This window comes from Dipteris shenzhenensis, chromosome 12 (assembly GCF_047967505.1).
Source record: "Dipteris shenzhenensis isolate YYH24624 ecotype China chromosome 12, Dip_SZ_1.0, whole genome shotgun sequence".
NCBI classification, from domain to species: domain Eukaryota; kingdom Viridiplantae; phylum Streptophyta; class Polypodiopsida; order Gleicheniales; family Dipteridaceae; genus Dipteris; species Dipteris shenzhenensis.
This window is the reverse complement of record NC_141607.1, coordinates 9,678,902-9,706,714: the sequence shown is the minus strand read 5'-3', so window position 1 is coordinate 9,706,714 and position 27,813 is coordinate 9,678,902. Positions and strand designations below refer to the sequence as shown.

The 27,813-nt window shown below is 43.2% G+C and overlaps 1 protein-coding gene across 3 annotated transcripts in view; it reads right to left on the bottom strand.

The window, feature by feature from the left end:
* The window catches only part of EMB2766 (structural constituent of nuclear pore), a 52,802-nt gene extending 39,459 nt beyond the window's left edge, over positions 1-13,343 (bottom strand). For 2 of the 3 annotated variants that reach the window (XM_087382507.1, XM_087382510.1), the window contains exons 1-5: positions 11,850-13,343; positions 10,170-10,266; positions 9,992-10,067; positions 9,777-9,899; positions 7,355-7,432 (exon numbers count right to left, since the gene is read on the bottom strand). In XM_087382507.1, the coding sequence (XP_087238633.1) occupies positions 7,355-7,432; positions 9,777-9,899; positions 9,992-10,067; positions 10,170-10,266; positions 11,850-13,269 (1,794 nt within the window). In that variant the 5' untranslated portion in view covers positions 13,270-13,343. The remainder of the gene's footprint in view (positions 1-7,354; positions 7,433-9,776; positions 9,900-9,991; positions 10,068-10,169; positions 10,267-11,849) is intronic. The other variant, XM_087382508.1, reaches the window with a different exon arrangement.
* Between the last annotated feature and the right edge of the window lie 14,470 nt (positions 13,344-27,813).

The window sequence follows — 27,813 nt, the reverse complement described above, 5'->3', positions numbered from 1 at the left end:
GACTGGTTCCCAGACAGCAAGGTGGAGAGGATCATCCTAGACGGAAAGTCTACTCACGCTCAAGGTGGAGCACGCGGACTCTAGTCTAGAGATAGCCAGCAGATAGGAGAAGGACTGTTGTGCTAAGATCAGAGGACCACACCATTGGTGGGACTCTGGATCTGTCTATTTTGTATTGTGTCCATATTTGTGGACGGAAATATATTATTTGGTGGTTTCTCTATCTAGTTTGGTTCATTGTCTATTGATGAGTCTGCACACCTATTGAATGCACATAAGTAAAGAAGTTTGTGATTCCACACCCACACCGCACACTGTGTGAGCTCCTGGGCATTATTTCCGCTGCGTGTACCCTCTGTTGGGTCTTTTCTAACAGTAGGCCTGTTGGGTCAGCCACCAGGCAGGCTGGTCGGCCCTGCCCTATGCCAGCCGACTAGGAGGGGCTAGGGGGCTATATAGCCTCCTCCCTCAGCCCTCTTTTCATCATCCAATGGAGGAGCATTGCTAGCTCAGTTGAGCAGATCTGGAGCAGCTTTGCCTGCCTTGCAGAGGAGTGCTAGGGGAGAGTTGTGGAGCAGTTCATTCACTTTCTCTGTGCCTCCCATGTTCATGGTTGTTGAGCTGTTTGTCTGAGCTCTCGAGCAGCCCGTTGGTTCCGAGGTTTTCTCCAGAGATCACTTGCAGTTCTCCTGTGCCTCTCTCTCCAGTTCTCTCCTTCTCAGTGTGCGTGTGTGAGGCGTGCTCTCTCTCTCTCTCTCTCTCTCTCTCTCTTCCGTTCATTTCCGGAGCACTTCTCACATGGTATCAGAGCCACAGTTGGCTTGAGACCCGAGGAGCGGAGGGAGTGTTGAGCCAACACACAGAGAGAGGAGGATTAGGGTGCTGTTCGAACGTGTCTTTGAGGAGCGTGTTCGAGGAGTGGACTGTTCGGGTGACCAGCAAACGGGTGACTTTGAAGGGTGTTTTCAGATCATAGAGGAGGTGTTTCCAAGGGACGGAAAGCAAAGGCCAATGTACCCAAGTGAAGGTACATTGGGCTGAGCCCAATGTTTCCAAGGGACGGAAAGCGAAGTGAAGGTACATTGGGCGTGCTCTCTCTCTCTCTCTCTCTCTCTCTCTCTCTCTCTCTTCCGTTCATTTTCGGAGCACTTCTCACATGGTATCAGAGCCACAGTTGGCTTGAGACCCGAGGAGCGGAGGGAGTGTTGAGCCAACACACAGAGAGAGGAGGATTAGGGTGCTATTCGAACGTGTCTTTGAGGAGCGTGTTCGAGGAGTGGACTGTTCGGGCGACTTTGAAGGGTGTTTTCAGATCATAGAGGAGGTGTTTCCAAGGGACGGAAAGCGAAGTGAAGGTACATTGGGTTCAGCCCCTTCATCCTCTTCTTCCGCCTTCTGCTTTCTTCAACCCTCAATTCCCTTAGTTCATTATCCTCTTCGCTCCGACATGGCAACTTTGTCCAAGATGGCAATGAACAAGACTAGAATTCCAATGTTGCCCAGGTTCTCGATTGACTGGCAGTTGGATGGGCTCAACTTCGGCGTTTGGCAGGTGATGATGGGATCTGTGTTACAGTCATACAACATGGCAGATTTTGTCTTGATAGGTGTTGCCCGACCAAATCCCCTGGCAGAGGACCTTGGCATCCTGGCTCAGAAGAAGGCCGAGACTTGTCCCAGCTATGGGACCGTGTTAATGCCAGGGTAAGATCATTTATATTTCTTAATTGTACTCCTCAAGTGATTAATCACATGAAACACATGACAGTGGCCAAAAGTATTTGGGAGCATTTGGCATCCATGTATAATCGAACCTCTCCCATGAAGAGGGTTTCACTGGAGGTCCAGATGAGGTTGTTGGATCCCAATAAGTCTTCATGGATGCGCGAACACATCAACAAGATCCTCCAAGCAAGGAAGCAGATTTCATCAGAGGACATGACCATAACTCTCCTGTCCCAATTATCTTCTCAATACGAGGCCTTCTACTCATCCCTGAGATCACCAGTGGTAGGGTGAATGAGTTGACCTGGGAGGAATTGGTCCCCATGGTGCTTGACCAAGAGGAGCACTTCGTCAATCGTACCTATGACAGCCAACCTGAGGCTTTGACAGCTGATCAAAGAGGAAGAAAGCAATTGACAACTGAGGAACGAGAAGCTCTCAAGGCATCCCGTACGTGTAGCCGATGTGGCCAAAAAGGTCATTATTGGCATCAGTGTCCCCAAAGGAACGCAAAGGGGTCCGATAACTAGGTGGCCAATAGTGTGATTGCTGCAACCACGTATACTCCAACCTTCTAGTAACACGACACAAGCGCTGCCATCAAGCTTTCTAGATCCAAGGGGAGGATTGCTTGCTTGTTTCTAGCACTCGTTCGGGTGCACCGAGAAGGAAGTCATTTATCAAGGCAAGCCTTCAGGCGGACCTCGAGCCACGCAAAGTTGTTCCCGCTGACTCAGGTGGGACTATGTTACCAGTTTCTATTTTGTTTGGACGTTGTGACCTGGCACATCCATAGGGGGTCTCCTAGTGTTGTGCTGCAGCGATTGTCTAATGTTGTGCTGATCAGGATGGGTCAGTAGATTGCCAGTGCGGGAACCCAGACACAGTTGATTGATCCTTGAGAGCAGTTATACGCTCGTTGCCACTGGAGCACTGAAGTTCATCGATCTGGCGACAGTATACCAGTTTGTACTTGAGAGGGGGTTTTATAGGAGGCTATCTAGATCTACGATACAGGTGCCCATGCAAGGAAGCAGACCTTGCACCGGAGGCAGTATCTAGCACCTGTGGCCTAGAAGCAACAATTCCAGGTTTCTAGTGATCGTGCTGAGGCGGTTCGTGCCACAAGGGGGCTTCTTCGACAGTACTTGTGGCGGTCTTCAACGGTGGATGATCACACAATGGATTCCTCCAATTGTTCCAGCGCAACACCCACCTCCCTGGCGTCTGTTCCATCTAGGAGCTGAGAGGGGGTGGTGGAGGTCAACATCTCCTAATGTCACCTAGAGAGAGGGCCTTGCTTGTGGGTGTGCCCGCCCAGTGAGTGAGGATAGCATAGAGAGTAAGGGCCTGTGTTGTGGGTGCGCCTGCCCCTTGTGAGAGTAGGCTAGAGTGGTTGTTTAGTGCCATGGAGGTGCCCAGGCGGGGTACGGGGGTGTGTGGTCAGGTATGCCTTGTAGGGCTGCCCTTTAGGCACCTCTTAGAGCCCCATTTATGGGATATGGAGCAAAGGGTGGGCCAATCTATTGGTCAGATACCTTGGTAGCTTCATCCCTCCTTGGGCAGAGCCCTATGTATAGGATTGTGCAGTGTGTGCAGCCCTGCTGGTTGGTCGGCCCACTTGGCCCACCACTGATATAGGGCCCTGAGGAGCCCTTTTGTAGGGCTGTAGAGTCGGCCATGTAGGCCTGTTGGTTCGGCTACCAGGCAGGCTTGGTCGGCCTGCCGTATGCCAACCGACTAGGAGGGGCTAGGGAGCTATATATAGGCCCCCCCTCCAGCCCTCTTTTCATGATCGAGTAGAGGAGCATTTCTAGCTCAATTAGCAGATCTGGAGCAACTTTGCCCGCCTTGTAGAGGGGTGCTAGGGGAGAGTTGTGGAGCAGTTCATGCACTCTTCTCTGTGCCTCCCGTGTTCATGGTTGTTGAGCTGTTTGTCTGAGCTCTGGAGCAGCCCGTTGGTTCTGAGGTTTTCCCCCGGTTGTTGCAGGGTTTTCTCCAAAGATCACTTGCAGTTCTCGGCAAAGAAGTGCATCTTTATTTCCTACAGCAGTGAAAGCAAGGGGTATAGACTTTATAATCTTGTGACCAAGAAGGTTATCACTAGTCGGCATGTTATCTTTGCTGAAAATGCAGACCTACCCTTTGTTGGTTTTGACAGAAATCAGGGTCCATTTGAACCCTTTGACGGGCTGCTGCCCATTTCCTTTGATGTTGCACCTAATATGCCAGTGGAAAATCAGAATTTGCAGCAAAATACCCCAGTGGGTGACGCCTCAGTTCAGCCTATGGCTGAGCGATTGATTATGCCATAGCACGTGACAGTATAGCCGTGTAGGAAGTAATATCAGTACCTCGTTGGCTTCTCCGCACTCTTGAGGACAGCAAATACTGTGAGTCTGCGTGGGTCAGCAGCATTCTTGAGGCAAATGAGCCTGATAGTTTTGATGATGCACGAGACAATGTGCATTGGATGCAGACAATGCAAGCAGAGATTGACTCCATTAAGACAAACCACACTTGGGAATTGGTGGACTTGCCTACCGGCAAGAAGGCGATTGGCACGAAGTGGGTGTACAAGCTCAAAAGAAAATCAAATGCGTCCATTGACAAGTAAAAAGCTCACCTTGTAGCAAAGGGCTATGCACAACAAAAAGGCATAGATTATGATGAAACCTTTGCTCCCACTTCTCAAATGACCACCGTTAGGTGTGTGGCTGCATTGGCCCCATTTCATGGATGAAAGATCCATCAGCTGGACATTAAAACTGCATTCTCCAATGGGGGACCTTCACGAGGAGGTCTATGTTTCTCAACCCATTGGATTTGTGGCACCTAGCAAGGAAACCAAAATATGCAAACTGAGAAAGGCCTTGTATGGCTTGAAGCAAGCTCCTTGAGCTTGGTATGCGAAGATAGATGCCTTTTTGACCAGCCAGGGAATGCAGAACAGTCCACATCAAAGCAACCTCTATGTCAGGAAGGAAGGGGAGGATTTGCTCATAATTGTTCTCTATGTCGATGACATGCTGCTCACTTGTACTAATGCTGCAAAAATTGCAGATTTCAAGGCTGAATTGCAACAAATGTTTGAGATGTCACATTTGGGGTTGCCTCACTACTATTTGAGCATCCAGTTTATACGCAATAATAGAGGTATTGGGCTGTTGCAGTCCACGTATATTGCTAAGCTCCTGAAACAGTTCAAATTTCAGAATTGCAAGCCCATCTCTACTCCCATGGAGCCGAAGGTTAATCTGTCCGTTGATGATGCCAGTGAACCATTTGATGCTTCTCTTTACAGCCAGGTTGTGGGATGCCTTAACACACATCTTGACATTCAATATGCGGTGTCACAGTTGAGCACATTTATGCACAGCCCAAGGACTTCACATTGGCAAGCTATGAAGCGTGTGTTTCAATATTTGCAGGGCACCGGGTCTCTTGGTTCCAAGGGGGGCGACTTTCACTTACATGCTTACAAGCTAGTGATTTTGATACTCGGCAGTCCACTAGTGGTAATTGTTTCTTTCTTGGGCACTTGTGCATTTCTTGGTTAAGCAAGAAACGGTCTACAGTGGCTACCTCTTCGTGTGAGGCTCAGTACAAGGCAGCCGTACTCCAATTCTCACTTACAATCAAAGTGCCATTGCAGTAGCGCAAAATCTTATGTTTCATGCTCGTACGAAACACATTAAATTCATTATCATTATGTCAGGGAGTGGCTACATGCAAGGGACATCAGCTTGTTCTTCGGCCCTACACAACAAAATGTGGTAGTTCTTTTCACCAAAAATTACCTCTGTCAAAGTTTGAGGCTTTTCGCAAAGCCTTAAACTTATATCCGTTTGGTGATTGATGTTTACCTTGTACATTGCAACATTGTCACTGCAGGGGGATGTTAGAAATAATATTTCCTAAGGGAGTGGCCAATGTTATGCATTCAGAGGCTAGGGGCACTTTTTCCCTTTATTAAGGTTTTTTACCCCTAATCTCAGTTAAAGTTTGAGTTTGTGGATGAGTTAGTCACCAGACATCTTTTGACCCTAGTTAGGGTTCATTCTAGGGTTTCACCTCTATGACTACCCTAGCTTTGTAATTCATTGTTGCTGCTGCATTTTCATTCCAGGTTGCTTCAGCTCCATTCTATTTGGAATGAACAAAATTAGAGCCATGTCTTGTAAATTAAAGCAAAATCCTCAAGACTGTTTCACCTCTATGACTACCCTAGCTTTGTAATTCATTGTTGCTGCTGCATTTTCATTCCAGGTTGCTTCAGCTCCATTCTATTTGGAATGAACAAAATTAGAGCCATGTCTTGTAAATTAAAGCAAAATCCTCAAGACTGTCTTGCTTTAATTCCTGATTGAAGACTGTCTTGCTTTAATTCCCAATTGAACAGCAGTCTCCTCAAGACTGTCTTGCTTTAATTTCCGATTGAAGGCCCTTTCCTTCACACTGTTTACCTTGGAACCTATTATCATCCTATATAAAAGTTGCTACACGTTTACACACTCTAAGATGAAATCCAAGGCCATCTAGCTGCTGCCTCTTTAAAAAGATTCTGTTTTTTAGCATATCTTCATTATTCAACCTTTATTTCTCAATCCATTTGAGCTGGCGTATTACTCCTACAATACTTTGCCCCTCTACATCGGTCATGTGCAAAAACAAGATCGACGATTTCAATCCATCGAGTTGCAAGCCAAAGCTTCCACTTGGACGTCACCAGAGGATAGATCTTGCTTCAGTTTGGCTTCCATGCGAACCCACAAGAGATTTCTTCACGTTTGCATTTTGAAGGCATCAAAACATCATCCAAGCTGACGTTTTGCTCCAAGATTTGTCCTAAACAAAGAGTGATTTGCTCCAAGGGACTCTTTTCCTACTTGTGATCTATTGCTGGATCTTCCTTATCAGTAATATGAGTTTCTATAGGAGCTTCGGTTTATGGAGCTTTAGTTTTGCTTGTGTGGACATTGGATCTTGCTCCTCATGACGGAGTTGGTTTGCAAATATATGATTGGAAATACTCATGCTTCTAGAAATTACAGTCCTTGGATTCAAAAAGGACTTCCTACATCAATTTTGTTTATTTTTCCTCTTGTTTAAGAGACCATTGTAAACAAACCAATCTAGTTAATACTGGTAACATTCAAAGTCCTAAGATTCCCAATGTAATCAAGTCAAGTGTCATTGGAAATAGAGAAATATTCCATGAAAAAAAATGATCCTCGTTCGCATCCCATGTGCTGTCTTTGTTTCTTTATTTCTCTCACTCTACCCTATTTCATTACGTGATTATTGAGTTATTGTAGTTTAGCTTGTTCAGTTTGAACAACTACTTGAAGTTCTACATGTTAATTAAGTTAAAGATCTTTGGAAACACACTTCTGCTATAGCACGACTCTATTAAGAAAAAAAAAAGAAATCTGAAATAGGAGACCCCAATTGAGAGTTTATATAAAGCGATTCTTCCACTCAACCATGTATGTACAAAAGAATGTGTGCCTTTTAGACTATTTTTCTCCATTTATCCAACCGAATAAAGAGTGCTCGTAATCTGATTTGAGATGAAGTGGCTATGTGTGAATCAACAAAGAGATGTAAAAATCATATGAAACAATACCTCTTGTTGGTGGGTCTCAATGAGCTCCAACTGCCTCTCTAAACTATGTTGTGTCTCAACGACTTTCGCAACTTCACTCTGACAAATATGCAAAAAACATGTGTTATAAAATAACATGTGCATTGTCTAGAGCAAACAATAAATCTCAGCCAAAATTCTCCAATGATTAAATTGTTTGGGGATCCTTGAATACATTTTTGCCACACATCAAACAATAGTAGTTATTGCAAGCATCACTTTTGCAATAGCACAACTGTTAACATATTATACGTCTCCTCACCTGGAAGCTACATGGACTCAACAATACTCACATACTCTTCATTGATGCTTCCCAAGGGTACTTCTTGTGCATCAGTCTCTGGCATAAGAGCCCTAATGATCATTGATAGTTGTATAATCAACTTAAAGCGAGCTCAAAAAACCTTATTCACGGGTGTTACAAATTTACTAGAACCCATGCAAAGACCAAAGAGCTGCTTGAGAAAAAACCTTGTCAATTTTCATTTTTGCACCAAGAGTACCATCCAAGTAATCCTAAGTCTCCTTGGGGATCTGAGAAATAAACATGGTGGATGTATTGTTCATCCACGTTTTTGTGATCATGGCAACCACACGTCCATTCTTCAAGTCCCATTTGCTCTTCCTTTTCGTTGTTCTATCTCCTTATCAATTCATCAAACCCAACCCCCAAAAGTTGAGCAACATGAAAGCAAAACGAACCTGTGCTCACAAGTATGGGAGTTCCTTAGAAGCAATGATCCTAAATCGATTGGTAGGTCATCCATTTCACTTGTTGAATGTAATGAACCAATTTTCAGGGTTCATCTCTAAATCTCTAATTTCCCTCCATCCTACAACTATGTGGCTGATTTACAGGCCCTCCTACAGCTTTGAAGCTGTAGTAAGCGCCCCCGTGACCTCAATGGTGGGTATTTCTTTCCCTATCCTATTCTTCTTTTTTTTTAAGTACCTTTGTAAGACTAGAAAAAGTCCAATCATACAAATTTAGAGTTTTTGTTGTTCTAAAGATCAAAAATCTACACAGAAAATAAAAGAGAAAATGAAAGCGAAGAAAAAAGAGGTAAAACAAAAGGAAGACATACTTAGCAAGCAAAGCAACACTTACTCATTTCCTACTCTAGGCTGACCTACCTATGTGCGTAGGACCTATCCTATGTGCCAGTACTTCTCTTCCTATGGGACAAGAGCCTCCTTCCAATAGACGGGATGGAAGATGGGATGTGACCATACGAGTGATCACATCTCATTAAATGTGCCCCTTTGATTCTCACTAAGACCTAGGTTAACTTTAAGACCTTAGGTACTAGGGTTTCTAAGGTTCCTTGACCCCTTTTCCTACACTTTAATTATTCTAATCCCCTTTTGCCCCTAGGCATTGACCTATAACTTAACATAACCCTTTTTCCTTTCTATCTCACTCAATATGTCTCTGATTTCAGAGCCGTCTGAACGAACATCCTTCTCTTGATTAATCCCATTGATTAGCATACTAATTTGGGTACTACTAGGTACTCATGTCATTACATTGAAGCTATCATCTCCCTAAACACAAAGATTTCTCACAACTTCCTCGAAGATTTCACAACCCTCACATATCTCAAGAGTCGATTCCTCTGATGCCAATTGATAAGCCGAAAACTTTTAAACAATGCTTGCAGCTCCAAACTAGTATGAATTTATTTGGAGAATTCTCTAGCAACAAATAAGAGCACTTACACAAGGTCTACAAACCATAATGTACTCAAAAGGGTAACATCTCGAGGTAGGACACTACCTTCTACTAACGTGACCCTTCATGGGGTCTCATAAGCTTTCCACTACACTCACAGACACATGCAACTATCTATAGACTACTCCCCCTTTTACTCCAACCCTAACCTCCTAACTATTAGCCTATGCATCACCACCACATGGACAAATGCATGGGTGCCCTCTACATGTCAACACCACTCCAAGGATGAAGGCGAAGATGGGTAATACCCTTCGTGTACAAGACAAGAGATGGATCAAGCAAAACAACTTATGCAATAGTGATTTAGGACAATGAAGTACTCCTCCTTCACTAAACAATCATTAAAATTTGTGAAGAATTCAATATGACTTGAGGACAAGGGACTTCAGCCTTTGGCAAAAGATACTTAATTATTCTGAATAGGGCTGGTATCCCACCGTTTGGAATGTTCATTGTGTTAATTCTTTGTCGTTTGTTCAATCTCGATCTCCAATGGCATGTTGTCAGTTTTATTTTATAGAATTTTCATCGTGTTGCTATATTTAGTCATTCATCCTAAGTACGCAATTTGATAAAACCATGCTAATAGTTTGTTGAGGTTTTGGCTAATCTATATGTTTGCTAACAAAACGAACTAGCAAGTTGATAAACAAAAGAAGATGGATGCACCTCCAGTTTTATGAGGACGTTCCTATTGCTTATTATTCTGCGATCCCACATACTCAATGCTTCCGCTTGCTTTCGGAATTTTGTGCTTTGTTCTTGTAACTCGGAAGTCCAATCTTTAATTACCTGATCAAGTGAATATGAAGAATGATCAAAAAGTGACTACTGAACAAAGCATGGAAAAATCAACAAGAAAAGTTTACCAGCATTTTCATTACCTCCTCTACATTTTTCCCGGTAACTTCTGATGGCACTTTTGGAGCAAGTACATTAGTCAATTGTCCACTACTGGCCCTGCAACCACAAGTTCTAGAAAGTCACCCTCCAACATAATCCAAAGAACAAAGGGACACAACGAAGAATTCACACGTTATAGACAAAATCATAATATCATACCCAATAGTTGAAGCGCTTGGTGCAGCAGAAGAGGAGGCCACAACACCTGGAAGAGACTTAGTTCCCAAGGAAGCTGTTAAACCAACAACACTTGCACCTATCAAGCAAAAGACACAAACAGCACAAAAAAATTTTAAAAGAATTAAACTACTATTAGTATGCTCGAGGCTCTAAATTTGACAATAATGATACAACAATATTTCAATCAACATTATGGGTCGATACTCTTTTTGACGTTGTCAAATAGTGACCCAAGGAGAATCTCTTATACATGCATGATGTTCCATGATCACATTTGTTGTCAAAAAAGGATAGTAACTCTACAATGAAACGCTTTATGTACATTTGGCGATAGAGACATATGAGCACACACATAATGACCTGGTCCTAAAGGGATACTAACATATGTGGGCCTTAATTGCTATTGCGATGCCATAAATATGGCATTGGAGTATGCCCCTAAAAAGGAATCAATGACAAGCTAAAAATTATAACATATCAATTATGGGATGCCATATTTATGACGTTGGAGTATGCCCCTAAGGATGAATCAATGACAATACCGTGTCCATTCGAGGCCCGAGTGTGCTAATGAAAGATGGGTTGAAGACACCTAAGGCACTCAAGATGCAAGATTAAAGTTCATGAAGCAATGGATGTGTTCAAACGAATTAAAGGGCAACATATTGACAAAGTGGCATTGATTAATACGTGAAAGATGAGATCCACCTTTATGAAACATTGTGCAAAAGAAGGGAACCAATGGCATAACCAAGTACCAAAATTTTGAAAGTATTAACTTTTAAGCACCCACAGGAGACCTTTTATAGATTCCCCCTCCTGAACCGGGCTGATTTGAGCTGGATAGAGCCAATTGCTGCCCTCATGGGACCAACCTGAAATGACTCACCCATCTGTCACACTACATGGCAGCTTGCTAATGTGGCACCCACGCAAGCCTTACTGGTAGCCTCTTGTTGTCACTGATATCATGGCAGTCCTTCAGGATTGTTGCTGCTGTTCGGCTGACAAGCATTGCTTGTATGGCCCTACCCCTCGGCTGACAAGGATTAGGTTTGGCCGACCAGCTCTAGGGCCGGCCGGTCCTACTGCCAAACAGCCCTTATGGGCTAGTTTGCTGGCCGAGCAGTCTGCCTTGGGGCCTATAAAAGGCCACATAAGGCTGCCCATTAGCTGGTCTTGTGACAACAACAGAGCAATCCAAACCACCCTCCCGCAAAGAGAAGGGTGAATTTCATTTTGTCTTAGCTCTAGTCCTTGCACCTAGCTCCCCACACCACCTGGCTGAATTTCATTTTTTTGACCCCCCTCATCTGTCCTCGACTTCAATGGGAAAATAGGCTTAATGATAAATTTACATTTTGTCTAATTAGTTCAAAGCCCAACCGGGAGGAATTGTAATCCCCCACCCGACATGAAGACGCTGATTAAATCCAGAAGGGCAGAGAGTTAAGACTCGAGGTAGGCCCCATTTAACCAGCTGAAATTTAATCGTAGTAGCATGAAGCTGCTGGCTTGATCTTATAAAATCTTGTCGTAGGTGATCCGATCCATGATGCATACTGACTCATTAAGTAAAAGCAAAACGAGTAGTGCATTAACACTTGAATGACACAATGCACCTTACATACATGTCCTGAAATGCAAGGGCGATCTCACCTGTAGTCGCTGTTGAGGCTGCTGTAGAAGGAGCTGGGGTAGCAACCTTTGCAGAAGATAGGTTGAGCGCTGAGGACGAGCCCGTCAAACCACCTGCTGGTGCGGTCGTTGAAGATGGTCGCATTCCAGCGGCTCCTTGCGAAGCCGCTGGAAAACTGAAAGAAAAGCTCGAGGTAGTTGATGCCGAAGAGCTGGGAGTTGCAGTTGGAGAACTTGCAAACAAGGTGGTCGAAGGAGCAGAGGGGAAGCTAGGAGTAGGAGACGCAGCCTTTGAAAAAAGAGTTCCTGCGGCAGCAGAAGCTGACGTTGTAGCTTTAGCAGCAGAGGAAAGAGTAATTGGGGACGACGCAAACGTCTGTGCTCCGCTGGTGGCTTGCAAGCTAAAACCGAAATTAGAGGCCGATGAACTTGCAGGCGGTGTCGAAGAGAAGGCGGGGGCCGAATTGGAAAAAGAAGGCGCAGGCTGAAAGGCAGCAGGAGGTGGAGTTATGATGGTGGTGGGAGCTGAGGTTGCGGAGACCCCAAAGAGTGGCGTCGAAGTAGACAGCGAGGCACCACTAGTGGCGCTGGTGGTTGGTCTGGAGAGCGATGATCCTCCAAATGAGAAGGATGAAGCTCCAAAGGCTGGTGTCGAAGAAGTAGTCGGGGGCACAGAAAAACCGCCTAAGTTGGGTTTACTGGCCCCAAATCCAAAAGCGGGCAAGGGAGTGGACAAGGCTGGTGCTGAGGAAGATCCGAAAGGCAGACTTGAGGAACCAAAGGAAAAAGAAGGTGTTGAAGAAGGCGTGGAGAACGCGCTGGGAGTGGACGCAGGAGCAGTGGCAGAGGCTGCAAAAAGGCTTCCGCCACCGAATAGGGAAGAAGAGGAGGAGGAGGAAGCAAAAGAAGAGGTACCAAAGAGGGGAGGAAGGGAAGAAGAAGCAGGAGGTGCTTGAGAAGAAGAGGGAGCAAAGGAGGAGAAAGAAGAAGAGGAGGATGGTTGAGCGGAAGATGTGAAAGCCGAGAAACCACCTCCTCCTCCTCCTCCCAAGATGTTGCTGGACTGTGTAGAGCTCCCAAACCCGAAGCCTGTGCCTGCTCCTCCAAATGCAGGAGCAGCTGATGATGCTGCTGCTGCTGCTGCTGCGCCGAAGGGCGAAGGTGATCCAAAAACGCTTCCGGGAGTCCCGAAGGCAGGAGTCGAAGGCGATGCTGCGGCTGTTCCTCCGAATAATCCTCCTCCCCCTCCTCCAAACATTCCTGATGATGCTGCTGCTGGCGTTGATGCTGCTCCAAAAAATGCTCCCCCTCCGCCTGTTGATGCTGCTGGTGTGAAAAATGCTGCGCTGCTTGATGATGGCGTTCCAAAGCCGAAGGCTGATGAAGACGACGCCGATGCTGAAGACGAGGAAGCTCCGCCAAAGCTGAAGGCCGTGGCCATCGCTGCTGCTGCTGCTGCTGCTGCTGTTTGATGGAGCTCGGAGAGAGTGTGGTGGTGCCCTAACGCTCTTTGTTTTCAAGTGGCGAGGTAGGCTTGCTGCTGGCATTGGCTTGTGTTTCCAAGTGCGTCCTTTTAGCGTCATCCATTCTCAAGCGCTAAAGTAGCATTTGCTCAGCAACATAACCATGAGTGTCTGTTTATATTTTGCCTCAAACCTATGAAATTGCTATAAGAACCTTAAAATTAAGGTAGCCTATATTGACGTTTTTGGCCTTAGCTTTTTTGAGATTTGGTGAGGCTCCACCTTTTCTTTCCCTTTCTCTCTTATTTCTATTTTGGTCCCTCTTTTTCTTGGCCACTTTTTTTTTTTCATTGAATTTTTTTCTTGGCCACTTAATGTCATTCCAACTTTTTCTCCTCCTTTTCCTCTTCACGGCGCTAGGCCACTTGAACATGGTTCAACTTGTTCTATCTTTTTCTTTGAATACTACCTCACCTTGCAATGCCAAGGTACAATGATGCTAGCATAGCATTTGTGCAATAGCTAACAATGTAGCAGAGCCTGGGTAAATCCTGTAAACGAAGACTTTGAGATTCTTCATTGGTGACTTTTGTAGATAATTCAAAGCCTCTCCCTCAACAGGGCTAGAATAGCATCATTTGCCAACACTGGACTGGAGCTTCTGCTTTTGTTTAGCAATACTCAAGGCAACCACAGGGCTGATCACTTTCATCACTAGAAGTGTCCTACTAGTGCTCCTAGTCGACATTGTCTTCTTCATTTTTGAAGTAACAAAGGAAAATATAATTGAATAAAATCATGGAATGAGACACCACACAAGGTCCATCATGCCCAATTCTCCCTAAAAATACAAGAATAGAGCATTGCTCACACTAGCTAGTACATCTCATTAAAATTTGATAACATAAAAGTTAGCATTAGTCCAAGTTATAAAATATTGTGATCAAGAGTATCATAACATGAATGTTGGTGTTGTCCTTTGACCTAACATCCATCATGGTTATCTTTTTCAATTTTTAATGCTCCTTTGTAGGCATTAGAAGAAAGGGCTAGTTAGCTTCTCAAAATATAATTTTAATTGATTACACTACTATTTTTAATCTGGTGCTTTTTATTATAAAACAAAGTAAATATACATACATAAGTGTAACCAAACAACAAAAGAGGCAACAGGACCTTTTATAGGTTGGAAAACATCCCGATTATCTTGGTTTGTCTAAGCAATGGGTAGCGTTGACCAAGTTGTTCAAAGTAGCATGGGCCAAAAAGTCAACGAGTTGGATTTCTAACCAAGAAGTCACCTCTATTTTTTGAATTGTTTGTCGTATGCTGCTTTTGCAAGGCTGAATAATGTTGTTGCTATCCAAATCTACATGTGACTCCAAATTTGCAGGAGTCTTATTTGCATGGCCTAAATCTACATGTGGTTGAAGTTGTTTTTCTTTTGGGTTGTATTCTCAATCCTATGTGTCGTGATACGTCTGATTTTCCTTTAGAGGCAAAGCCTTCACTTTTTGCTACATTTTTGTTGTACTCAGTATTGACTTTGGTTACGAACTACTCAAGTTGCCCACGTTCTTCCTTGGTTATTCACTCTTGCCATCCACTCTTCTCTTTTGTGTTGATGTCTTTGTTGTCGAGGAGCTCTCTTATCCTCTACACTGATTCGCACTACTTGCTTTCTCACCATTTGTGGTCTCATCTTTTTTTTTTGGGGTGGTCTTCATCTTTAACACACTTGTTACTAAGGCATCTGCTTCGTACATTTGACACATAGGTCATCGCTTGGCAATCACATCAATTCCAAATTGATGAATTCATTGGGATGCAATGCTTCCTCTCCCAAATTTTATGAATCCGCAAAACCAAGAAGCCAAGAAAACTTAAAACTCTAACATGGACAAGAGCAACATATGTTACATGACAAAAAGCCTACAAGCACTATTAAAAATGGTTCACAACCCCCAAGCACCTAGAAAAAACTAACTAGCATGTTGCACACCGTGGCCCAACACCAATAGTTAGCCATCGCTATACAAACTATATATATATATATATATATATATATAAGCTACGCCACCAAATACCTAGATGTAGGCAAAAAACTATGTAAAATACACCCAAAAAAGTAAAGAGAAACCAAAAGATTAAAAAGACATGACTCTAGCACACGGGTCTATAAGAGAAAGAAAGATAATCTATTAGAGTCTGTGGGAGACTAAAAGGTCTAGTTCACATGCACTAGTGCAAAGCGACATGTGGCATAGATGGTAAACCTTTGCTCACCAAGGCCGATCATTCGACCTGACCTAGTCAGTCGAACCCAACTAGTAGCTCAATTAACCTAGATTGCTAGTCAGGCAACTTAGTTGGCTAATTTTGGGTCTGTTTAAGGGGCCATCCATGTAAGAAAATAATACAACGTCTGTGCTCAACAGATAATAAGATCTCGTATGCAAGAGAGAAAGCTGATAGTATGGAGAATAAAAAATTTGATTACTGTAAATCTGATACAATAGATGGCGCTGCCTCCCAACCGTGCGGTCCTATGTGAGAAGCTTCGATGGCGTGCTGGAAACAGTAGAGGACGGAGGCTAGATGCTAAGGAATCAGGGTTGCTGTAGCCAGTGATCGATTATGGGCTTCACAGGCTTGCTCTTATATAGCCACCAATTGTAGTCGGTTAGACCCAATTGGGAGACCGACCCAATCCGCCCAAAACGGCCGACTGGAGGTCGGTCCCGAAATAGGCCACCGACCACACGTTAGAACCGTGGCGCAGAATAGAGCAACTTACCTACGGTTTCCATTTTGCCTAGAGCCATTCGGGATCATCTGGGGCTGCAAACAGGCCCCGTAACCCGAGAGTGGGCTGCCCCAAGAAATGCTCTGTCTACCCTCAGTGCAGTCAGTCATGGGATGCCTTCCTACACTTACATGTAGCCTAGTTGGCAGTGTGCCAACTCTATTTGAAGCCATCTAGCCATCAGGCCACACATGGCCCCCATCTGGTGTCCAAACCAGGACCTACCGGATAACCGAGCTACTCAAATGCCTTCTCCTCATATGGGGGGCTTACAAGTAGAGTTAGCTGGTTCCCGCGTAGTTACACGAGAGTGGTCGATGAAGATGCCTCTCCAGCAAGTCTCTTCCAAGAGCCTTCATGAAGATGTCCGCAGCATTCTCTGTAGTCGAACAGTACACTAAGTCGACCTCTCCATCCATGATGAGCTCGCATACAAAGTGATATTGAATCTTAATGTGTTTTGTGTGAGCGTGGAACACAGGGTTCTTTGCAATTGCCATGCAACTCTGATTGTCACATGACAACTCCGTAGGCTTGTTCTACACTGCACCCATGTCCCCTAAAATCCTCCTGAACCACACTGCCTCACAAGAAGCAAAACATGCTAATTTGTACTCAGCCTCAGTAGAAGAAAGAGCAACTGTAGGTTGCTTCTTGCTGACCCATGACATAGCTCCAGATCCAAGTGAGAAACAGTAACCTATCACTGATCTCTTGCTATCCACGTCTCCTACCCAATCTGAGTCACAGAATTTGGTCAAGGTGTTGCCCTTGGTATAGGTGATGCCATAATCAAGTGTGCCTTTGATGTCTTTCAGCACCCGCATCCTTGCCCTCCAATAGTTCTCTTGGGGCTTATTGGAAAACCTGCTTAGTACACCAGTCGCAAAACTGATGTCCGGCCGCGTGTTGCACAAGTAAATCAAACTACCCACAAGCCTTCTGTACTTTGCTTCGTCCACCAGTGGTGATGAATCCTCGTTTAAGAGCTTCACGTCAATCTCCATAGGGGTACCAACTGTCTTGCACTCAGCCATGCCAAATGCCTTCAGTATCTCTCCAGCATACTTTAGCTGTGAAATAAGATCTGTTTTGGCTCTTGCCAAACTTCAATCGCCAAACAGAAATGCATCAGTCCGAGGTTTGTCATTTCAAACTCTCTTCCTAGCAACTGCTTTGTCTGCGAGATCTTTTCTTCATGGTTCCCTGTTATGACAAGGTCGTCCAGCTAAAGGACCACGATCATACACCTGCCTCCTTCTCTGTAGATATACAAATTTGCATCAGATGGGCTCCTCATGAACCCATTTTGCAGAAAGTAGGCATCAATCCACTGGTACCATGCTCATGGGACCTGTTCCAGCCCGTAAAGTGCCTTCTTTAGTTTACAGACTTTACCTTCTGAACCGGGGATCACAAAACCTAGTGGTTGTTCCACGTATACCTCCTCCTTGAGATCGCCATTCAGAAAGGCGGATTTTACAGTGTTCGAATGGTTCCTCCTCAATGGCTAGAGGTTCTCTGCCATCCAAAAGCTGCTTTACCCACTTCGGGAATGGCCGTTGCCGTTGTGGTTCTGCAAGCTCTTCTTTCTCTTCTTTATCTTGAATCCTCCCAAGCACCGTTGGGGAAGTTTAGTCTGCTGTTGGTGGTTGAAATGGATGGATATCCTAGTCCTGGTGGTCTGGGAAGGAAGCATGCGATGCTGCTTGCCCATCATGCAAGCTTCACATACATCGGGCAGATCTCTAATTTCTGGTAGGTCTGCAATCATTCCACTTTTATGCAGCTCCTTCAAAGAACTAAGGTTTAGATAACCAAACCTCTCATGCCATAGCTTAGTGCTCTTCACATCTGCTCGAGCACTGAAAGCTGAGAGTTCGTAGATGTTGTTGTGCCGTGTATATTTACCAACGACCTTTCCTTGAAGATCCAGGATTTGTGCACCATTCTTATCTGTTGGGATATCTCAAGGTGTATGCCTCAGGCACACCTTGGTTTCTATGTGTGAGTGCTAGAGGCACAGTTAGGTGCCCACAAGCACAGTTAGGTGGTGGAAGAGCCACATAGGATGATTGAGAGAATCTAGGATTAGATTGAGGAGATGATTGTGGAGCTCTGAAGTCATCAGTGATGTCGGTGAGCATGTATGAGGTGCCTACTTAAGGACTTCACTCTTCTTCATTCTACAAGCAAGTAATGCAAGTATTCTGAGTTTGTGTCCACTCTTTCCTTTCCTTTCAGTTTACCAACATGGTATCAGAGCCCTTTGATCCCCCTTGAGCCCATTTCTGCCACATATCTTCTTCTTCTTCTTCTTCTTCTTCTCCATTTTCCTCTTTCTTCCCAAAATCTTTGAGAGCTTGGTTCTCCACCTACAAACGACCATTGCCCAAACCCTCTGAGCTGGAAACTCCTCTAGTATGGGCGAACTTCCACCTGCAAGCAATTGAAGAAAAAACGTCTGTGGTGGCTGCCATTCCCCAAACAATGCATTTTTCGCCATTTCTTCTACTGCTCAATACTCCCTGCCTGCTCCGCCATTGCCTAAGCCCTCTTAGGAGTAGATGGGCGACCTCAAGACGAAGATTTTGAGCCATTTTTCAGCTCATTTGGTTCAGTAACGAGGGAGAAATCGTCAAAACTCAGGTTCAGCCTGTAGTAACTCTCCCGGGCAAAAGTGCGCACCATTTCATCCAACCTCTGTGCTGGACCCTCTCTGGTATATGAGCTTTCTTTTGCTTTAGAAAGCCCTCTTTTCCTTGCTTTGAAGAGTGAGCTACAAGCCCTCCAAGTTCAGCCTTTTGGTTTTGACAGTTTTGGACAAGTTTTTGAAGATGATGCTACGTAAAATGCTACTCTAGCATTTCTAGTTTTTTGAATCTTTCAATAACTTCAGTACAAGTGTGGCTTCAGTTTTGTTTTGAATTACTAGACCTGGTTTTGAGTGGAAAGTATTCATTTTAGCCACTTCTATGAAGCATGTAAGAAGAAGCATCATTGATTGAATATTGGTCACTAGTCTTTGCTACATCAAGTGCTCATATTTTGGAAGTTTTTCAGTTATTTTTTGCCTTGTAAGAGAGATAGACACTGCCCAATATATGGGTTAGACCCTCTCATGGCTACCCTATTGAATATAGAGAACTTCAATGGAAAGGGCTTCCACACATGGCAGATGAAGGTGAAATTTGCATTGATGAGGGAGAACTTATGGGGACTTGTCAAAACTACTCCTACCGCTTCTTCTACGGCCTCCAATGCTGGAGAATCCTCAACTCCGACATGATCGGCAAGGGATCCAGCTAGAGAAGAAAAAGCATATGGTATCATTGCTCTTGCTTTAGGAGATGATTATATTCACCATATCTCTGACTTGGAGTCTCCTTCAGAAGCTTGGCAGAAGCTTGACATGATTTTTGGTGCTAGCTCTCACATCTCTAAACTATCACTTAAAATCTCTTTCTTTGAATTGAAGATGGCTAGTGGTACTACTTTAGCAGCTCATGTCAATTATATGCGGAGTCTTATGACTTAATTAGCTTCTATTAACTCTCCTATTACTCCAGATGATGCTATGGCAGTGTTACTTAAGAGTATGCCTGAAGATTATGATCACATAGTTAGCACTTTGAAAAATCTTCCTAATCCTAATCTTGAAGGTATTATCTCTGCTCTCCAAGAAGAAGAAAGGCATATGGAGCTCAGGAAAGGCAATGACACTGTTTATGCTGTAAAAGTCCAGAAGGGCAAGTATACCCCTTGCAATCACTCTGGAAAGACAAATCACCTTTTAAAGGACTGCTTCAAAATTAATCCATGCAAGCACTGTGGCAAGAACAACCATAATGAGAAGTTTTGCAGAGCCAAAGCAAAGACAGAAAATGCAAATCTACTTTCAGTTGATGTGCCTCCACAAGATGAGGCATCCTTTGAAGATTATGCATTTTAAATCATCTCTATGTATGCTCCAGATCTCTATTTTTATGTCAAGTTACTCAGCCTAGATAGTCCTCCAAAATGAATGAAATAAACTATTGCGTTTTGTGTGTTTTGTAAACACCTCTGGTCACCTTATGATGTAGGCCATGTGTATGTTTTGCTCCATGGTACCTCCTGCAGACATTGTGTGCATGTACATGCAGGGGAGATAACCATTGGAAGGTCTTTTTGTATCCCTTTTGTTTACCTTACACCCGAGGGAACCCTTGCTAGCATGAGAACCTAGCCATAGATTAATCCTTGACCACCATGAGATGGCATGAGAAACTATGAGACTAGATGTATCCTTGACATAGCCTGAGGCATTCCCTTGAGGGGGGGTTTGTTGGGATATTTCAAGGTGTATGCCTCAGGCACACCTTGGTTTCTATGTGTGAGTGCTAGAGGCACAATTAGGTGCCCACAAGCACAGTTAGGTGGTGGAAGAGCCACATAGGATGATTGAGAGAATCTAGGAGCAGATTGAGGAGATGATTGTGGAGCTCTGAAGTCATCAGTGATGTCAGTGAGCATGTATGAGGTGCCTACTTAAGGACCTCACTCTTCTTCATTCTACAAGCAAGTAATGCAAGTATTCTAAGTTTGTGTCCACTCTTTCCTTTCCTTTCAGTTTACCAACATTATCGAATTGAACTTTGAGGTCCCGATCCGTGATCGCAGAAACGGACAACAAGTTCCTCTTGATATCTGGCACATAAAGAACATCGGACAACTGTTTTACAACTCCATCTGACTTGAGAGCAATCGTACCTTTTCCTTTTGCTGGATGTTTTGCATCATTGCCGACTGCTACCACGATGTCATTCCCTACCGGATGTAGAGTACCAATCCTTCCGACTGGTCATGTGGCGCGATGCACCACTGTCAATAATCCAAGGTTCATCCGCCGGTACATGAACTGCCTCCATGCAAATCTCCTCAATTGCTACAAATAGCTCTACTGGTACTGCTTGCGCATTGTTGTTGGACTCTTTCTTTACTCCGTTCTTCTCATCTACAATCTTCTTCTGGCACTCATTCTGCTTGTGTCGTGCCTTGTTGCAATAGAAGCACTTGATCTTCTTCTTTATCTTTTTATCATCATCAGAAGATGGGTTACCAGAGTCCTTACCCTTACCTTTCTTTGATCCAGCCCACAAAGCCAAACCTTCTCCAGTCCTCGTCTTTTGACGCATCTCCTCCTCCAGAAGCATTGCGTTGAAATCCTCAAAGTTAAGGGGTGGATTTCTGTTCTGCGTATTTAGCCCCGTAACAAGACCGTCGTACTTTGGTGGGAGAATCCGTATGCACCTTCGTGCTAGATTCTCGCTGGTGATGGTAATGCCAATCGCAGTCATCTGATCGCGCAGATTCTTCACCCTAGTGATGAACTTCTCTACCGTTTCAGACTCAAACAGTTTCTCGTTTGTGAGTTGAGTCTCCAAATTCTGAATCCGCGTCTGATTCGTGGTCTCGTACTGATTTTTCAAGACCGTCCATGCCTCCTCCGCTGTGGTGACATGTTGAATTAACACCATGACCGAATCACTTATACTGCGGACAATAGAACATAGCGCATTTGCATTTCTTCTTGTCCACACGAGAATCTCATCCACAGTTGGTACTATCTGTTGTGCTCCATTGGCTAGATTCGGTCTCAGAACTGGCTTCACGTCCACCCCAGTAGCAATATCCCAAAGCTCGTATACGCTTAGGATGGTCTTCATCTTGAACTTCCAGAGTAGATAGTTAGAGCCGTCCAACTTTCCGCTCTCACCGAACGGTGGTATTCGCAGTCTTGCGGGCTGGGCCATCTCACAATATGCTCGCAAACAGAAACACACTACCAAATCTTCTTGCTAGAGCCCAAGCTCTGATACCATGTGAGAAAATAATACAACGTCTGTGCTCAACAGATAACAGGATCTCGTATGCAAGAGAGAAAAGAAGATAGTATGGAGAATAAAAAATTTGATTACTATAAAACTGATACAATAGATGGCGTTGCCTCCTAGCCGTGTGCTCTTGTGTGAGAAGATGGTGTGCTGGAAATAGTAGAGGACGGAGGCTGGATGCTGAGGAATCAGGGTTGTTGTAGCCAGTGATCGATTATGGGCTTCATGGGCTTGCTCTTATATAGCCACCAGTTGTAGTCGATTAGACCCAATTGGGAGACCGACCCAGTCTGCCCATAACGACCGACTGGAGGTCGGTCTCAAAATAGGCCACCATCCACACGTTAGAATCGTGGCGCAGAATAGAGCAAGTAGCCTACAGTCTCCGTTTCGCCCAGAGCCATCCGAGATCATCTGGGGCTCCAAACGGGTCCCGTAACCCGAGAGTGGGCTGCCTCGAGAAATGCTCCGTCTACCCTAAGTGCAGTCAGTCATGGGATCCCTTCCCGCACTTGCATGTAGCCTAGTTGGTAGTGTGCCAACTCTATCTGAAGCCGTCCAGCCATCAAGCCACACATGGCCCCGATCTAGTGTCCAAACCAGGACCTACCGGATAACCGAGCTACTCAAATGCCTTCTCCTACATGGGGGGCTTACAAGTAGAGTTATCCCGCATAGTTACACGAGAGTGGAGCATTGATATCTAACAATCCAACCCTTATTTCCCATTCAATTCTTGCCCCTTCTTGGATTGTTCCAACTCCCTTGCAATGCTAGTACATGACCGAAGATTCTGCATCCGATAGGTTGTGATTCCTAGCAACCTCCACATAGCACACATGTGCATTTGGACAGTAGCAAGATCAAGGTTTGGGTAATCTACTTTAGCAACATAGCTCGTTCTCCCATAGTCGCAATTAGGGGAGTTTTCAGCTCAATTTTGCATGCCAATTTGGTACTTATATACAGACAGTGGATAGGGCATTTATGCCAGCATAATAAATAAAGCAATGTACAACAGTTAGGAAGATCTCTTGTGCCTTTTATGCTTGAGTTCTCCTTCTAAGTTCATCTATTTATACATAACAAATCCCCACATGATATAGTCTATGAGACTAAAAACCTAACAGTCTAGCAAAAAAAGAGAGTCTATGAGACTAAAAACCTAACAGTCTAGCAAAAAAAGAGAGTCCATGGAGCCATTAAAGTGAGCATCCATTCCCAAAACCTACTCACTCATATCAATTATAGACTAAAAGCCTTTAGGTTTGGATTCGAACTCTTTGATGAGAGCCTTGCCTTCACAGTAAAAGGTCCAACTAACCCTCCCTTCTAGCTATCCTCACCTTCACTAACTTTGTGGCTTTTTGCCTAAGTTGGGATCTAGTGAGTTCTTATGCTATTATTACTTTCATACCTTTCAAGCTATTAAATTATCTAAGAATATGAACTCTACTAGATTTCATTTGAGAGAGAGAGAGAGAGAGGATTAGGACCCATCATCAAACACACAACAACAACTCTTCAAAATTGAATCGATTAATCATAATAATTATTTACAATGTGGGCTAAACAGTCAATATGCAATGGTTTATATAGATATAATGTGTCAAGTCTGAATGCCATGTTGCCTTGAAATCATAACCCTAAGTATCAACACTCACTCTCTGCATGTCATAGTTGTCACAACCATAAAGTAGATATCATACAATTTACAATGAGAAGTGTCCTCACATCAATGGAGTACAAAATGTTAATCAAGCATTAATGACGAATAAGTGAGCTAATAAGAGTCACAATTGCTCAAAACTTAGTAGGATATTTCATTCATTTCTTGGTTGCTAATCTAAGGATTACCACAATCAAACACAGGGCTAGAGAAAACTGAAGCAACATGGTTTGTCGGAGCCAACAAACCTCCCCAATGCACTGAGTTAAACATCCACGCTATAATGGACAATGCAGAATAACCCTCTGACTTAAGCGTTAAGGATACAAAAAATCAATCAGCCCAAGTATGTAGTTTATGAACACCACAAGTCATATATGGACTCGTAGGATTACCATCATTTGTTAATATTAAATCCAACTTGAGATCTTTACCTACCAAGCTATCCTTAACCAGCAATACATCCAATTGAAACTCATTGATACATTAATCACCGTAATTGAGGGCAACTACAAGTATGACAATAGATAAGGAGCTCTTGTAGGGAGCCTTAAAATCCACATATGTAAACATTGCTTCACTGGACACTACCTTGAGATTAGGGACCCCAATCACCAATTTCTGATATTCCTTCAAGGATGCTAGCACATAGCCAATCAAGCATACTGTAGTAATGTATTTTGGTGAGGGAAGGTAAATCAATAAAGTCAAGCAGGATGACATAAGCTAGATTTATTTGACTACCGAGACAACCAGCCAATGACGAAACTCGAGATCTATATTGAAGTTTCAGAGTCAAAAAATTGATGGAACAAAGAAGGGGGAGGTATGGGTGAAAGGACGAGGGGGAACACAGCGAGGGTAGATAGGGAGAGAAGAGGGAAGAAAATAGTATAATTATTGCCCATTTGAATATGAATGTTTTGTTGGAATAAATAGTCTCCTAGAGTTACAAACAAATTATGTAGAACAAAGTTTAACTCTAATAAAGGACATCATCACCTCCTACAACTTTCGTGCACACTTTCTTTTCCAAATCAAGTCTTTCTTTTTAGATTTTGTTCACTCTCTTACTCTTACATTGGGCACTCACAATATTCCTATGCCTCACTTATCTCAACACCCCCCTTAATACTAGGCCAGTCGTTACTATTGCCAATAAATCCTTAAATTGTGGAATGTCTAGGACAAATAAAGCAAACATGAGTCTCCTAATCGGATTAAGCTTATGAAGAACAAGAGATCAATTGTTGCATAAACTCAAATTCATTGCTAAGAAAAAAGTATAATTATTGCCATTTGAATATGAATGTTTTGTTGGAATAAATAGTCTCCTAGAGTTACAAACAAATTATGTAGAACAAAGTTTAACCAATAAAGGACATCATCACCTCCTACAACTTTTGTGCACACTTTCTTTTTCAAATCAAAGTCTTTCTTTTAGATTTTGCCCATGAAAATAAAATGCAAGGCTAATTTCTCAACCCTTCACACTCTGCATCTATCTTTTACATATATAATTGAAAACTTGTGCAAGAAGCTTTCCTATTTGTGACTTTAACCATTCTAAATTTATCTGAGGATATATTCCAATAGAATAAAATATTTCAAGCAAGATTGGACTATATTTTTCTTTTACACCGAGACCCCCATTCATTCCAACTTGTATGTATTGGAACGCATACACACCCCTCAGAATATATCATACACCTGCATGATAACACTCACGCACACCCTTTGATGCACTTGCTGTGCACACACAAATTTTCCCTGGATTTAATATTTACCAACATAAATCATCCTTTTGTCATAGTTCACTTGTATTCAAGCTCTTTTTCTTGGTATGTAACCAAAGTATACATGGTTTTTTAATGGCATCAAATAGGATTAAGGGTCATTGGCTATACAAGGCTATGAAAGAAAAAGGCTAATATCTACAACCATGGGCATAGTTGATTGACACATGTATCTTGCTCTTATCACATAGAGGATTCCTTAAGAAACTTTATCCTATCTTTCTCTTATCACATAGTGGATTCCTTGTGAAATCTTATATTGTGAACCTAAAATTTGTTTTCTTTGCTTGTCCTACAAATTCAATCGGCTCCCCCTCTCTTTAAGCCCGCTCTTGCTTTCCCTCCCACTGGTACTCTTTCTCCTTTATTCTCTCTTACGGCTCTCTCTTTCCCTTTCTCCCTACTCACCCCTTGTATTTCCCTATTGTAATGAATTTGAGTTTATGCAACAATTGGTCTCTTGTTCTTCATAAGCTTAGTCCGATTAGGAGACTCATGTTTGCTTTATTTGTCGTAGACATTCCACAATGTAAAGATTTATGTACAAAGTCGAGGAATATATTATCCTCAAGATTTTTGTGAACTTATTTGTACAAGTAGTGGAAACGATCATAGTTTCTTAAATCTTAGAATTACTCAATATTCTTAAAGTTTATAGGTGATATCTATGATAAACAACAAAAACCAAAGTATGCTATGTCAAATATCATGTGAATGCCTCACATTGACTCAAGCGCCACTTGAAATGCCTAAATATGGAGTGATTTACTTCCCAATTCTATAGATTTTCTCGTCATTGCACAAGTATGAATGCCTTATCTCTCAATGATGAAGAAACTTTGATGTTATCCTACATTGTAGCTATTATATCTTTTAAATTTTGGCTTTGGATATGTTTAGGATGCTAGAAAAATAGAATCAAAATCCAAGTTGGGAGTTTCAAAGCCCATTTTCTTTTTAGTTCTTACGTTTGTCCCGATTTTAGAGGTCATTGACCCTTAGGTACCTATTCAGTTTGTTTTTCCCCACCCCCTTATTTTTAATCTTTTCTTATCTCTCTTCATTTTCCTTAAAAGCCTTTTGAAAATTTTCTACCCTGTCCTTTCCTAATTCTCCTTAAAAATCCCCTTAAATCTTTCCCACCTTTTTCCTACACCTCCTCCCCGATTTTCCTTTTTCCTAATTTATTTCTATTTTTTCCTATTTTTTATCTAATTTTCTTAATAGTTTTCCCTAATTATCTCCCTATCTTGTTCCTAATTCCCCCCCCTTTTTTAATCTCTCTAACCCCCTTTTTCCTATTTTTTCCTTATTTTTGTATATTATTACTCTAACTTTGTCCTAATTTTTCTTTTTTATTTTACCCAATTAACCCCCCCCTTCTTCCCTCTCTCTCTCTCTCTCTCCCCCTCACTATTCCTTTCTCCAAAATCCTCTCTATCTCTCTCTACGCTTTCTCCCTCCTTATCTGTTCCAAAAACCCTTTAACAAAACCTCTTTAATAAAAAAAAACGCCTAATCCTATTTACTACCTAAACTACCCACGAACCTAACACTCCATTTCCTCGGCCCTCTATTATCCTGACCCTCTCCGACCCATGGCCTATAAAAACTATCCTAATACTTACTACCCCTACTCTAAACTCCTTTACCTGCACCCCCAACGCACTGCCTCACCTCTACATGCATTGCCCCCTAGTTCTACTACTGTAACCTCTACTATTGTACCTTTGACTTGCGGTCAGAACCCCCCCAATTACTTTATTCCTCTACCCATGCTCGCTCTACTCTAAAGATTCTACACCCCCATTCGTTGAGCTCAAAAGCCTCCCTGGTTTCCCTGTCGCTACTCTTTTCACTGTGCGCTACACCCCGCTCCTGTTTCCACTGTCTCTACTTCATTTCTTTAACCCTTCAGCCATGGTTGACAACTACTCTTCTTAATGGCGCCTTCTCGAGCCCCTTGTTCCACTTAAGTTGACTTGAAGGAAATCCACTCTGATCGGCGTCGCTTTAGTTTGCGCTTCCATAGTGTAGCTGCATGGCTTCCCCCTTCAAGGCTCTCTTGGCTTTTGTACTTCCACACGGATGTCGCGTCTTCCTTGGACTCTAAGGTCCTTTTTTACTTTTTTCATTTACCCCCCCCCCCCCCCTCTTCCTCCTCTCTCTCTCTTATCTTTCTCCACTCTTTCTTTCTCCTCTCTTTTATTAGTCTTTCTGATATTAGTCATTCTCCTCTTTTATATCAGTATTTAGTTCTTCTTATATTACTCTTTCTCCCTCTTATATTGGTCCCTCTTCTTAAATTCCATTTCTAACCCTTCCCTTTTAATTCCTGTGCTACATTTATTTAGCATTGTTTTTATTCTTTTTAT